The sequence below is a fragment of the Dromiciops gliroides genome, chromosome 2 (assembly GCF_019393635.1).
Source record: "Dromiciops gliroides isolate mDroGli1 chromosome 2, mDroGli1.pri, whole genome shotgun sequence".
Taxonomy (NCBI): Eukaryota; Metazoa; Chordata; class Mammalia; order Microbiotheria; family Microbiotheriidae; genus Dromiciops; species Dromiciops gliroides.
In genome coordinates, this window is record NC_057862.1 from 615,143,235 (window position 1) to 615,159,158 (window position 15,924).

A 15,924-nucleotide genomic window follows, 5' to 3' on the forward strand; every position below is an offset into this window, starting at 1 on the left:
GCAGCCTAGCCGCCGTAGCAGAGGGAAGGGGCGCAGGAGACGTCGCTCGCCGCACGCCCCCCCCTCTCCGGGGCTCCGCTGCAGGGCCAGGCCGGGCCGGGCGGGCCGGGCCCCGGGCAGACGCCGAAGGGGACCCTGGGGGCGGCGCCGCGCCGAGGCAGGCCCCGCAGCGGCAGCGGCCGAGGCAGCGGGGGTGGGGGGGAAAGCACCGGCCCCGGCCCCGGCCCGGGGGAGGCGGTGCGGGATGCCGCCGCCGCCGCCGCCGCCTCCTGGTCCGGGCTCGGCTTGGTCCCTGGTCCTGTGTAAGTGGCCGCGCCGGACCCCCGCTCGCCTTGCCCTCCGTCGGGGCCAGGCGTGAGAGCACGGCCTCCTCCTCCTCCTCTTCCTTGTCCTCGTCCTCCCCGCCCCCTGGCGCCCCACTCGGCTGCCGCCGCCCCCCGGAGGAGCCCCCGGGGCACCATGCAGGCGCTGCAGCTGCAGTACGAGTTCTTCAGCGAGGAGAACGCGCCCAAGTGGAGGGGGCTGCTGGTGACGGCCTTGAAAAAGGTGAGGTGGGGGCCCGCGCCGGGGGAGGGCGTTCTGGGGATGGTGCTGGTGCGGGCACTGGCCGCACCGTGGCTGCGGGAGGCCGTTTGTAGCGGCGATCCTTCCCCCCTCCTCCCCCGCCCTTTTTTCTTCTTAGTATGTATGGGTATTCAGAAGAGTATCTAAAAATGATCCACCGCAGGCTTTTCCTTCTCCATCCAATTCAGTAAGCACTGAGCAAAGCACTTAGGCAAAATGAAAGACAGTCTTGTCCTCAAGGAGCATACATTCTTCCCTTCATTGTATACTCTGAACTAAGGTCAACTTCTTATCTTGGATGCCCAGGGCACCCAGTTGAGGACTTTCGAATACTTGCCGCATTCACTTGCAAGCTCCCTGAGGAAAGGGACTGCTTTGGCCTTTCTTTGTCCCCCGTGCCCAGCGTAGTGTGGCACCAAGTAGGCGCTTAAGAAATGCTTGTTGATTTGACTTTTGACCATCATGTTTGCCCTAAGTAATACGTTGCTTGCCTTTGGTTAGCTACAGGATTGGATCTCTTCGGCTTGTTTTTAGAAACCGTTTGCCATCGTCCAAAATTGCCTCCAGCCTGCATTTAATAAGGCTATGTGAAAATAGTACTATTTGGGGGGTTTTAATTAGTTATTGCTTAAATTGGAAGGCTAAGGTTTTTGATAGTCGAATTTGGGTTTGATAATCAGAATTTTCAGCCTTTGTGTATCTTTGTGATCAGTATCTGCAAACTTTTAGGAGCAACATTGTGTACTTAAAGGACATTAAGGCATCTGAAATTGGAATCCGTTAATGGATGTGTGTGTGATTTTAAAAAAAATAATTTGTTTCTTTTCTAGTCATCATTTCTATCCTATTCCATTTAGAAGTTACTTTGTTTTATCCTTTTCTTTTAACAACTTTTAAAAGCATTTAAAAAAACTCCAAAACCTTGTTACCATATTGTTCAACATTGATGCTTAACAAGGTAACTCTGTTTAGTGATTTGTTCTGCTTAAGATATATTTTCCTTTTTGTTACTCTACTCTAGAGAACTGAATTTAGAGAACAGTTACTCTTTGTATGGTTACAACCTTGTATCCAATAGTATCTTCTTAATATGTCTTGAAAGGCATAGAAAGGTTTTCACTCTCCCTAACTTTTTTCCTTTCACTGTTTTTTTTTCTTACAATGTTCTTAAGTTCATTCTTCAGTGAATCTTTTTTTCTAAAAAGGTTTAAATTTTAGAAGCAAATGGAAAATTAAATTGCAGAAGTACTTTAATTATGTGGAAGTCAATTTTGTAGCAACTTAAAATATATAGAACCCAGGAAGCAAGCAAAATTTTCTGAGCATTCAAAAAGATGTCACAAAGTTGGTAAACTTTTCAATCGAGATAATGCATTAGATCCTCACTTTATTCCCACTTTACTCTTATTTCATGCGTGATTCTACATTTTAACATGGAAGCAACTTGTGTCACTAAGGCATCCATGCAGCCACAAAGAGGGAGTTGATAACTTGATAGAGAGGAAGAAGGGAGAAAACTATAAAAGGTAAACAAAAGTCAAGCTTAGCTGTCTGGAGCCATTAGGAGCAAATAGCCTTACACACCTCAACAACCCCCAAGGGCATTACTGTATTACCACATCGACCCATCATTAAAGTAATGATGATACTGAGTCACCAAGAAAAGGTTCAATTATGTTTAGTATCTTACCTTGGGGAGAGTAGAGTGCATCTCCATGACTAGAGAGCCAGAGCTGGGATAAGGGTCCTCCTCCCCTCTTCTGCTTCTATGCTTTAGGTCTTACGATCAAGAGGCTTCTTGGGGATGGACTCTTTTAAGGTCCCCATTAACTAAATAGCATTCCAGCCACCATTCTTCAATATATTCAGTTTAAAGAAGCAAGGAAGTATGTTATAAATACTGAGAATATTGAGAAAGATTTGGCCCTCAAATGGGGTAAGTTCCATTTATCTTAGAAAATTAACTTGTGTGAAACAGTTCATTTCCTGATACTGGATAAATAAGGTGTTACTATGTTATACTCGTATGTGAGGGAAGAGATCAAGTAAGTCACAATTTGTGACCTACTGACCTGACTAGTTCAGATCTTATTTAAAAAATAAACTCATTATCTTGAAACTGATACTACCTCAAGGGAGAAGAATTTAGAAAATGTCTTCTGAATGTTGCTTTTGTGCTTCTTTTAGTAACTCTATGACTCCTTGTTATTAATTTTAAAAATCTACCATCTAGTACAAATCTTCAGTTTTTTAGGGAAATGGTCTACCTAATTACACATTTTAAAAAATAAGTTTTTATTGATGTCTTTTGTTTCTTAGATCATTATAGTATCTTGCTCCTTCTTTCAGAGAGTCATCCCCTATAACAAATAGTATTTTTTTAGAGAAGAATCAGTACAACTGATAAAAGTCCAAAAACATATACAATACATAAAACCTATGTAATTCCTACCTTCATGAAGGGGTGGGTTGGGGGTGTCTCCTCATATCTCTTCTTTCCAGCACTGCTTGATCTTTGATTATGTTACATTCAGTTTTGACTTTTTTGGTGTGTAGTTGTTCTTTCCATTTACATTGTTATATTTACTGTGTATATATTTTTTGACTCTGATTACTTCACTCTGCATCAGTTTATAGATAGCTTCCCATGTTTTTCTCTATTCGTCACATACATTTCTTACAGCATAGTAATATTCCATTTACATCCATTTACCACATTTTGTTTAGACATTCCCCAATTACTGGGCATCTACTTTGTTTCCAATTCTTTGCTATCACAAAAAGTACTGCTATAAATATTTTGGTGTGTCCGGGGATTTTATTATTATCAATTACATCCTTCAGGTATAACCCCAGTAATAAATTCATTTTATTTACATAATTTCAAGCTGCTTTCCAAAATGATTACCATTTTATAGTTCTACCAATGATCTATTAGAATTATTATCATTCTAGAACCTCTCCAACATTGACTATTGTCATTTTTTAATAATTTTTTTTGGTGCTAATTTGCAGGATGTGAAGTGAAACCTCAGAGTTGTTTTGATTTTCATTTCTCTCATTAGTGATTTGTAGTATTATTTAATGTGGTTTTAAATACTTTGCAATTCTTGTTTTAAGAACTGTTTGTTTATATTCTTTGACCATTGATCTATTGAGAAATTGCTATTAGTCATATATATTTATTAATTATATATCTTTGGTACCAAAATCTTATCAGGGAAATGTGATTCAAACCCCCCCCCCCCCTTCAACCACTCTCTTATCTTAGGTGCATTAATTTTGTCTTCACAGAAACTTTTCAGTTTCATGCAATCAAAGTTATCTATTTTGTCTTTTCTAATTGCCACTATCTCTTGTTGGGTTAAGAATATATCTAATAGTAATTGTTTAGCTAACATGTATATAGTGCCTACTATATATTAGGTGCTGTATAAATATTATCTCATTTGATTCTCACAATAACCCTGTGAGGTAGGTGCTATTAATACCCTCATTTTATAGATGAGGAAACTGAGGCAGACAGAGGTTAAGTGAGTTGCTCAAGGTCACAGTAAGTATCTGAGGCTTGGTTTGAACTCAGTTTCCTGACTCCAGGCCTGGCACACTATCCATTTTGACATCTAGGTTCCTACCTATAAATGAGAGGTATGTTATCTGCTTCTCTTCTAATTTTTTTTTTTGTAGTATGATCTTCAATATTATGATTGCCTCTCCATTTAGAATATATACATACACATAGGCATACATATCTTTCAATAGTGTAGTCAACCTACATCCAGAAACTAGTTAGCCAATTTGTAAGGTGGTGGACATAGTATAGAGAAAAGCTTGGTTTAGGGCTTAAAAAACAACTCCTTTTAAACAAAAGTAATAAATTTTGGAATTGATAATGCTTTTAAAAATCTAAGTGTCATGAAAAATGCTCTAAAACACATTCAAACTTTGGTGTTTTTAAAACTAATTGAAGATAGATTTTTTCTGAAATTATAGGTTAGTCACCATCATTTATTAAGTGCTTACTATATATGAGATTTTGCTGAGGACTGGGGATATACAAAAAAGGCAAAAAGCAGTCCCTGTCCTTAAGGAGTGTACATTCTAATTGGGGAGACAACTTGCAAATAACTAGGGTCACACAACCTATATACAAAGTAGCTAAAAGGTAATCTGAGACAAGAAGACATTGGCAGCTTGGAAGAACAGGAAAGGGTTCTTGAGGAAGGTGAGATTTAGCTGAATCTAGAAGGAAGCCAGAAAAGCTATGAGATGGAGGCAAGGGGCTAGAGCATCCCAGGAATGGGGGACACAGTGCAAAAGTACTGTGAGGTGGTACCATGTCTGAGGAACAGCACGTAGGCCACTATGGTTGGATCATAGAGTTAATGGAGAACATAGTATAAGACTGGAAAGGCAGTAAAGGACAAGGTTGTGAAGAACTTCAAATGCCACACAGAAGAATGTATTTGATCCTAAATCCTCTGGAGCTCATTTAGCAGGAGGGGGCATGGTCAGGCATTTTCCTTGGAAAAACCACCTTAGCTGCTGAATGAAGGATGGATAGTCATCTTGGGTGGCTGGGAGGTTGGTTCTTCCATTTATAATGAGCTTTTCTAAAAAATGGATCAATATTCTACATAGTGATTAAATTCTCATTCATGCTTGGAGGTTTTTGCTTAGGTGTTTAACACTTTATACTTTTTTTTTTTTTAGTGAGGCATTTGGGATTAAGTGACTTGCCCAGGGTCAAACCACAGCTAGTCAGTGTTAAGTGTCTGAGGCCGGATTTGAATTCAGGTACTCCTGACTTCAGGGCTGGTGCTCTATCCACTGTGCCCCCTAGCTGCCCCAGCCATGTCTTTTTTATATATGTATGTCTGAAAGCTAGACTGAGACCAAAGTTAATACCTTAATTAGGGAGTGGTGTAATACACTTTACAAATATCAAAGAGGAAAAGGAGTCAGAAAACTAGGGTGCAAAAATCAGTTAGGAAAATTTTAAAGCATGTTTTTGTTAGTGAAAGATAGTATGAATTTGAATGTCTCCCTCACTCTTCAGTCCAGTGGCAGTGGCCTCCTGGCTGTTCCACAAACAAAACACTCTGTCTCTTGCATTGATTTAAATTATGTAACTATTAATTTTGAGACTTGGAGTATGAATACTTAAAAGTTGTAAAGAGTGTGGGCCGTCACCAAATTCCTACTACCATAGCTCCAGCTCCTTTGGAATCTTTTATGTTATGTTTTCCCTGACCCTCCCAAGCACAAGGAAACTTTAAATGTGACCTTTGGTACTGAGGGAGATTGGTGATGTTAGGAGATTGGGAATAAAGCTGTGAACAAATCTGGAGCTTTTGGTGGGGGGAAGGGAAGGTTTAAAAGCAGAAGAAGATAAATTGTGAAAAAGAAGAACAATTTAGGAAAGTTTCATTAAGTACCTACTATGGGCCTGGCACTGTGCTAAGCTCTGGAGATACAAAAAGAGGCAAAAGATGGTCCCTTGCCCTCAGGAGTTCCCAATCTAATGGGTAAGACAATGAGCAAACAACCATGTACAAACAAGCTGTGTACAGGATAAATGGAAAATGAGAGGGAGAGGCAGTAACACTAAGAGGGGTTGCGAAAGACTTCTTGAAGAAGATGAGATTTTAGGCCTTAAATGAATTCATGAGAAAAGGTTGAGATGAGGAAGAGGAGCATTCCAGATGTTTGGATCAGCCAGAGAAAATGCCATAAGGTGAGAGATGTGAGTGTCTTGTTTGTGCAACAGTAAGGAGGAGCCCAGTGTCACTGAACTGAAGAGCACATGAACCAGTTAGTGGAAGAATGGTATAGAAAGGATTATACCAAAATTAAACTTAACCAAGGGGTAGGCCTGTGTCCAAGAAAAGCTATGAGACTTTCTTCCTTCTCTGGATCTTCAGTTTTCTCTTAAAGCAAAATGACTCTTAGCAGTGTAGTTTTGTAAGGTCAGAATTTAGAGCTGATGGGGATCTTATCTTTATCATGAGTTAAGTAGGTTTTTATTATGGACTAGCATTGGAAAACAAATTTCCATTTATAACACTGCTTTTATGGGGAAATAGATCCTGAATTCTAAACTATTTATTTATTTGCTTATTTATTTATTTACTTACTCACTTATTTATTTATTTGTTTGTTTGTTTGTTTATTTGTTTATTTGTTTATTTATTTATTTATTTGGGTGGTGAGGCAATTGGGGTTAAGTAACTTGCCCAGGGTCACACAGCTAGTAAGCATCAAGTGTCTGAGGCCAGATTTGAACTCAGGTCCTCCTGAATCCAGGGCCAGTGTAAACAATTGATTTATAAACTTTGAGAATGCAACCTCTACTGGTAAATAGGAACTGTTTTGTTAGTTAACTTTATTTTTCTTTTGTTTAGGAAGATGTGATTAAAAACCTTTCCCAAGGTGCGGCTAGGTGGCGCAGTAGATGAAGCACCAGCCCTGGATTCAGGAGGACCTGAGTTCAAATCTGGCCTCAGACACTTGACACTTACTAGCTATGCGATCCTGGGCAAGTCATTGCCCCGCAAAAAACAAAACAAAACAAAACAAAAAACCCTTTCCCACCTTAGAAATTAACTTTTCACTTTTTAAAACAAAAGCATTCTTAAATCTTTTTCACTATTATACATCCAAGTGTGTATGAAAATGAATGATCACATCATTCATCTTCCAACTTAAAGCAGCTTCTCATTAAATATTTGTATCAGTGAGTCTTGTAAGAATTAAATTTGTAATATTTTTCTGTCCTGTTTTGAAATATTTTAAAAACATATTTTGCTTTAAAAAAAATCAATCTCTGGTTCACTTTTGAACTTTGTGAAGAGGAACCAATACTTTTTTTTTTTTTTGGTGAGGCAATTGGGGTTAAGTGACTTGCCCAAGGTCACATAGCTAGTAGGTGTTAAGTGTCTGAGGCTGGCTTTGAACTCAGGTCCTCCTGACTCCAGGGCCAGTGCTCTATCCACTGTGCCACCTAGCTGCCCCCAGAACCAATACTTTTTAACTTTGCAAAATTAAAATTTTAAAATGAGTATTTCAGAGCAGAAGTTGAAATTTGGTTTATGGCAAGTCCTTAGTAGATAATTCTGCTAAACTTGAAATTAAATTTTAAATACTAGATTAAATGATCAAATACTATAATTAGCTCTTTTATAAGCATAGCATAAACCTTTTGCTGACTTTTAAAAAGTAGGCTAGTAATATGACTTAGGCAGCTTTGAAAGTTCTATTATCATTTGCTTGTAATTTTCTATGAAAGTTTCTTTTGGCTAAGGTTTAATTCACTTGGTCTTGATCCAGAGGTAACTTTTTTTTTAATTCCAGAATTGGTTGACAGTGTAACCTACTACATTTTTGAAATACTGACATTTAGATGTACAAAGGAAACCTTTAATAGACTCTAGAGAAGTAGAATGATGATTTTCTTACTACCAGGTAGGCAATAATTAACTACTACTAATACATAGTACTTATTGTATATCAGGCATTGTGCTAAGTACTTTACAATCATCTCATTTGATCCTCAAAACAACCCTGGGAAGAAGGTGCTATTATTCTTTTTTATTTTTTTGGGGGGGTGGGTGAGGCAATTGGGGTTAAGTGATTTGCCCAGGGTCACACAACTAGTAAATGTTAAGTGTCTGAGGCCGGATTTGAACTCAGGTCCTCCTGACTCCATTGCCGGTGCTCAATCCACTGCACCACCTAGCTGCCCCTCTCCTACTCTCGATTAAACAGTTTTAGAACTGGTAAAAATGTATTAGTTAATACTATGAGAAAGAAAACATCTTTTATGCAGAGGGATGAAGAATGAGATGTGCATTTACAAACACAGCCAATTTATGGGGTTTGTTATGCTTGACTATACTTAAGGGAGTGTTGGGGAGGGGGGAGTTATAAAGGAAAGTTAGAGCAGCAATATTAATGCCAAGGGGGAAAAGAAAAAGAAAAGAATGAAAAGTGTGTCAATAAAGCATTTCAAAAATAAATAGAGCAGTGTTGGAACTACAGTGTTAGATTTAATATGTATTTTTTAAAAAGCTGTATGGTTTTATATATAATCATATTTTGTTCTGTTCTTGTATGTGGAAATGTTCATATTCGACAAGTCTATATTAATAAAAAGTTGAAAAATTATCTCATCAAAGATAAATTAGTGCTATTTTAATATTAATTTTTATTATTAAAATAGTTTGTAATATTTAGCTTTTTTTACAATATTTTATTATTATACTCACAAATAAATTTTCCTAGTTGGTTGTATAAACACCATTGTACACACATATGCATACATACACACACACACACACACACACACACACACAATCCCAAATAATTCCCAAAATCCCATTTATGGCTTTCTAGAATTTCAGTGTATAATGCTGTTTAGCAAATAACCAAGCTTATTTCTTAATGCCATTATTATGGTAGCCCTAGTTTATTATTCATTAAATTTGTATTCTCTGGTCATTCTTGTAATGGTTCTATATTTTTAAAAGGAATTTGGAATTAATAGACTGCTTCATAATCATCTTTAACCTAACTGAACAATGAGAGTGAAAATATGCTTATATTGTCAACAAAGTGCTGATTCAGGAGCAAGAAATGTAAAAAGGAGCATATTGAAAAAGCCATTTTGAGCTTTTTGGTAAATGGGATGTACTGCTTAGTCATTTTTTTAAACCTGCAAATCATTTTGAAATGCCTAAGATATTAAATATAACTAGGATTAAATTTAAAATGTCATTGCTCTCAGAACTGAAATGGATTTTTGCCTGGAATTTCAATAATATTTTGAAATAATATTAGAAGTTAGTTTGTAAATTAGTTTGTTATAAATTAAACCAGCCTCTGGTGGGGTAGGTAGATATACCTTTGATACCAGTAGTCTGTAGTTATGTAATTGATGATTGGTTTTTATAGGCATAGTCAGTAAGGATTTATTAAGCACCTACTATGTGCTAGCGACTAAGCACTGGGGATATAAAGGCAAAAGACAATCTACTTTCAAGGATCTTACAATCTAATAGGAGAGACTGTGAAAACAACTATATACAAACAAGATATTTACAAGATAAGTTGGAGATAAGCAAAAGAGTGAAGTTACTAGTATTAAAGGAAATTAGGAAAGGCTTTTCATAGAAGAAAGGCTTTTAGCTGGGCCTCGAGGGATGCTAGGGAGGACAGGAGGGAGAGTATTCTAGGCATAGGGGACAGCCAGTGAAAATGCCCAGAGTCTGGAGATGATGTTTGTTTTCTCCAGTCCTATTTTTCCATATAACATTTTTAGCTCTTCATATATACCTTGATCATATTTTATTTAAGTTTGAATCCTAAATAATTCCATACTATTTAAACCAGTATGTTGGAAATCTTTCAAAAATTAATTTGGTAATTAAGGCACTAATTTTCTTTTGAAACTTTATTCAGTTATGATCTTGGGATTTTAGTACAAGAGTTAACTACAAATCTATGTCATAAAATTTGCTTTTGGCATAATTCAGCATACTTAATTAAAAAAAAAAGTAGGCCTAGGATATAAGGCTTGTTATAAGATTGGAATGCCAGTGATAAAATAGGTGGTCCTATTATCCCTGGTGTAACCAATTTACTGATCTCAGTTTCACTCTATCTTCATTACTTATCAGGCATATGGAATAATTGTTTAAAATTTATTAAGGAATTTTTGCTTTGTGGACAACTTGCACTTTGGAATTTTATGATTCCATAAAAATTAGAATGTCTAAGACAAATACAGTATTGGGTAAATTATGCACTTAGTCCTTCATTGCTCAGTGTGTTGTTTTTTTTAATATTATTCCTCTAAGCAATCAATATTTTGATGCCACCTTTTAACAGTTTGTTTATTGGAGCCCAGTACTGTTAGCTCAGGAAGCACAAAAGTATATAGTTAAATTTAACAGCTGTTTATTAAATACCCATTATATGTAAGGCACTAGGTAGGTGCCTGGCATATGACAAAACCAAAAATAATCCCTGCCCTTGAGGTGCTTGAATTTTACTGGAGATTGGGAGATACAGCAATATGCAGGTATAGTACAAGGTAATGTGAGGGAGGAAGCACCAATACTAGGAAGATCAAAGAGGGCTTCATGGAGGAAGTGACACTCAATAGAACTAACCCTTGTAGGAAGGTAAGGATTCCAAGAGGGCAGGATGAGGAAAGAGTACATTCCAGGCACGGAGGATGGCCTTGAGTAAATGCAAGGAAGGGGGAAAGAAATGTCAGGTTTTGCCAAAAGCTTATGGTCCAGTTTGACTGGAAACAAGTCCATGAAGGCCCCCATGGGGAGTGCTGTGAAATAATGTTGTTAGAAGGAGGTCAGAGTCTGTTAAGGGCCCAGAAATGTCAGATCCAGAGGCAGTGGGGAGCTAGTAAAGGTTTCTGAGCTATGATACCGTCAGATCTGCACCCATGGGGCAGAGTTATGGAAGATGGGCTGGAGGGAGAAGAGAGAATGGCATGGTACATAGATGTGGCCAGCATCAGGGCCAAGGACACTTGGCTTCAAATTCCACCTCTGTTATGCTGGCTCTGTGATCTCAGCCAAGTCATTCCATTTCTCAGTGTTCTCGATATCTCTCTGACCTGTATGGCAGAAGAAATCCTGTCACCTGGAGTTCTATGATTTTTATGATGCAGCTAGGGGGATAGGGCCTCCAGCTGCATCTACTAAAGCAAACAGACACCTTCTCTACAACTTAAAGAGTCCAGTTCAAATAAAAACAGGGGCTATTTAACTATATTTATGGATCCCTGCAGGTTACACATTGACTCAAAACGACATATTGATGTCATCTGTATTCTATTCTATTTGTATTTGTTTTGTTAATATTTCCCAATTACACTTTAATCTGGTTCAGGGCTCTCAGGAGTGTTGCCATTTGATGCCTCTGGCCTAGAGTACAGAGAGGTTAAGTGATTTGCCCAGAGTCACACAGCAATATGTGTCAGAGGAGGGACTTGAACGTAGGTCCTTTTGGCTTTGAGATAGCTCTCCATCTGCTAGGCTCCAATGCCACTCACTATGCAGATAGCCATGCCACATGTCCTTCCATGTTTTAGAATTAAAATATCATGGGTGGGGGGAATCTTCAAATAGATGGAGTGTTGTTTTGTACAAACTTAAGGTTATTAAGTCTTTTTTGCTTTAAGCCTGGTAAGTTTTTACATAAGCGTTTGGGGGAGACTGGTTACAGATTTGACTAGATTTAACAGACTTTTGTAAAGAAGGGAGCTAAGATAGATGCGTGGAATTATTCATATTATCTGAATTTGGCAAATGGCAGTGTATATTAATAGTGATTTTTGTGGTTAGAAAATGCTAACGATCAATTCTTTTTCCCTCAAGGTAGACAAACTGTTGTAATGTCCTGTGTAGTTGATTGGTTAGTAATAAAACAGCATTGCAAAGGGGTTTTCTGAATCTTACTTCCAAAATTTCATGAAGCCATTCTCATGTTATCTTTCCCATAAGACCACAAGTTTTTTTTTTGTTTGTTTTGTTTTGTTTTGGGTTTGGGTTTTAGGGTTTAGTGTGGCAATTGGGGTTAAGTGACTTGCCCAGGGTCACATAGCTAGAAAGTATTAAGTGTCTGATGTCATATTCGAATTCAGGTCCTCCTGAATCCAGGGCTGGTGCTTTATCCACTGCACCACCTAGCTGCCCCCACAAGCTTTTTGAGAGACTTTCTTTGTATCTTCAGTGCTTAGCACAGCACTGAGCTGACCCTGATATGGCAGTAGTTCACATGAGTATGTGCTGTTGGGTATATACTTCAATTTTTAAATGATTTTTTTTTGGGGGGGGAGATAGCCAATAATTTGGGTCTTTCATGCTGACCCATGCTAATTAACATGTTGGAAGTCAAACCAATAAGCATTTATTAAGCACCTATTCTATGCCAGCAGAGAACTCACATAAGACAAGCACTCATATGGAGGTCAGAAGAAGCACTACAAGGACACACTCAAGGTCCCTCAGAAAAACTTTGAATCAATTATGAGACATAGGAGACCCTGGCACAGGACTGCCCAGCATGGTATGCCCTCATCAAAGAAGGTGCTGTGCTCCATAAGCAAAGCAGAAATGGAGTAGCTCAAAAGAAACAGGAGCCTTGCAAATTTAGAGCCATCTCCATTCCAAATGTTCATATGGACTGTTTGTTTCCAACCTGTGGTAAAGCCTCCCAAGCTCATATTGGTCTGCTCAGCCACAGTTGGACACGCTGTACCTTGACCCTAACACAGCGATGTCATTTTGGTCCTCTTCAAGAACGAAGGACAACAATTAACTCTATGCCAGGCACTATGCTAAGTGCTGAAACAACTAGGGCAAGAAATCAATTTTATAAATATATCCTCAAATGTGATATTAGCTGGAAAAGCTCCTAGAAGAAAATGGTTTTCATTTAGTAATAATCATAATTGCTAGCATTTATCTATATACTTTACAAATAATCTCATTTTATCCTATTACTCCCGTGGATTTTTACCAAGTTGGAAAGCTTTAGAGTATAATCGGTGGTAACAGACACTTGCTAGCTGTGTGAACTTGGGTAAGTCACTTAACCTCTGTTTGCCTTAGTGTCCTCAAATGTAAAATGGGGATAATAATAGAACCTACCTCTCAGAATTGTTGTGAGGGTCAAACGAAATAATATTTGTAAAGAACTGAGCACAGTGCCTGGGACATAACATGCTATGTAAATGGCAGCTATCATCAGCTTTTTAACCATTGGTTCTAGTCAAGCTGCACCACAATAGTACTTGTGAGGAGGTGCTATTATCTCCATTTTACAGGTGAGGTAATTGAGGCAGAAAGGCTAAGTAACTTGCCCAGAGTTATATTACTGTGTTGCTGGGGCCAGATTTAAACTTAAGTATTCCTGACATCAGGCCCAGCTCTCTTTTCACTGTGTCACCTAGCTACATCTAATGTTTATAAAAGAAATTTCTAAAAATTGGGTCCTATAACAATTCTACTCTGTGTGCAAAGAAATCATCAGTTCATATTTTTGTAATGAGTTAAACATCTAGGAAATAAAAGTTCCTTCACAAGGTTGTTGGGAGAATCAAATTTGTGTGTGTAGATAACTTTGCAAACCTTCAGTTGTATAAAATTAGCTTATGAATATTTTTACTGCCATCATTTGGTTGCCTAACTTGTACTTAGTGTTAAATGAAAAGTCACCAAACCCAGTGAAAGCCCTCATCACCTCACTCCTGGCTGATGACAGTAGCCTTCTGGTTGGTCTCCTTTCCTCAAGTCCCTCTCTCTACCTCTTTCCATTCTCCATTCAGCTGTCAAATTGTTCTTTTTAAAATGCAAGTCTGACCATTTCACTCCACCCATTCAGTAAACTCCAGTGGCTCCATATTTACCTCCAAGATCAAATGCAAAATCCCATTTGTCCTTTATAACTTTTCTTAATCTGGTCCCTTCCTAACTTTCCAGGGTTCTTATATATTATGCCCTCCATGTACTCTGCAATCCAGTGACATTGTATCCTTGTCTTTAGATATGACACTCTGCCCCTTGACTATTCATTTTCACTAGCTGTCCTCCCATACCTGGAATTTTCACCTTTCTTCAAGTCTCAGCTGAAGACCCCCTTCTTCCACAAGAAACATTTCCCAGTTCTCCTTAATCTTAGTGCCTTCCCTCTGAGATATTTCCAGTTTATCTTGTATATAGCTTGTTAGTACATAGTTGTTTGTTTGTTTTTGCATTTACTCTCTCCACATTAGACTCTGAGTTTCTTGAAAGCAGGGATTATTTTTTGCACTTCTTGTGTACAAATATTTGCATATTTAAATAGATATTGAATTGTTGAAAATGATTAAAATGGATAGGATTTTTGAAATTGGATTCAAATATTTAATGAATTATTTTGTATCAAGTGTAGCATTTCCTGGTCTATGAGTGGGATAGGAGATTTATCTTGTCCTTTCCTTCTTTATATGAGTATATGTTTATTAGTCATTTTAGCTATGTACAGTAAATGTGATACTGTATTTAGAACAATGTAAAGGAAAAATTATAGGAAATAGCTTCTATCATAGCTTCAAGAGCTCTTTGATTATATAATCATAAGAGATCTATAAATTTTATTTTGAAATGTTTAGTCATACTTAAAGTTTAAAATTCTTGTCATTTGGCATGTTAAGAAAATAGAAGTACTGTGTCCTAGTTAGTAAGCAATTTGTTTCCTCACATTTTCATTTCTTATTGCTGCTCTTTTTTTTCAATTCTTAAGAATTTATTTTTTCTCTTCCTCTACCCTTACACACACACACACATGCACACACACACACACACACACAAATAAAAACAAAAGCAAAACCCTTGCAACAAATCAGCATAGTCAAGCAAAACAAATGTCCATATTGGCCATGTCCAAAAATATGTTTGTCAACATGCACGTCCCTTCTTTGTCTGGAGGATAGCATTCTTATATCATAGCTTCTCTGGAATCATGATTGATCATTGAACTGATCAGAATTCTTAAGTCTTTATTTCATTTCTATCTAAGATATCTGGGCAGTTTTCCTTTATGGTTTCTTGAAATATGATGTCTAAGCTTTTTTTTTTTTTAATCATGGCTTTCATGTAGTTCAGTAATTCTTGTGTTATTTCTCCCTGATCTATTCCAGATCGGTTATTTTTCTAATGAGATATTTCTCATTTTCTTCTCTTTTTTTCATTCTTTTGACTTTGATTTATTGTTTCTTGATGTCTTATAGAATCATTAGCTTCCACCTGACCAATTCAGATTTTTAAGGAATTATTTTTATTGGTGAGTTTTGTACCTTTTACCATTTGGCCAATTCTGTTTTTTAAGGAATTATTTTTCTCAGTATTTTTTGTGCCTCTTTTACCAAGCTATTAATTTTCTTTCCGTATTTTTCTTGCATTGTTCTCATTTCTTTTCCCAATTCTTTCCCTATAACTCTCATTTGATTTTTAAAATAATGTTTTTCTTTTTAAAAACATCTCTTTCTTTAGCACTTCTAGGAAGTTTTGCTGGGTTTGTGTCCAATCTATGTTTTTCTTTAAGGCTTTGCTTGTAATTGTTTTTGCATTATTGTCTTCTGAGTTGGAATCTTGATTTTTCCATGTGACAGTAGCTTTTTATGGTTAGGTTCCTTTTTTTGGTTGTTGTTGTTTGCTCATTTTCCCAGCCTATTTCTTGACTTTGGACTTTGTTAGAATTGGGTTCTGCTTGCCTCTGAGAAAAGGGAGAGGCACATTGTCCCAAGCTTCAGGCTTTTTCACTCAGCTATTTTCTGAGCTAGTTTTGGAGGCT

The 15,924-nt window shown here is 37.6% G+C and overlaps 1 protein-coding gene across 1 annotated transcript in view; it reads left to right on the plus strand.

Annotated features, from left to right (window-relative positions):
* The first annotated feature begins 326 nt into the window (after positions 1 to 326).
* SOS1 (SOS Ras/Rac guanine nucleotide exchange factor 1) overlaps positions 327 to 15,924 on the plus strand; it is a 167,459-nt gene continuing 151,861 nt past the window's right edge. The window contains 1 exon segment of the mRNA XM_043981139.1: positions 327 to 546. Coding sequence (XP_043837074.1) covers positions 460 to 546 — 87 coding nt within the window. The 5' untranslated portion in view covers positions 327 to 459.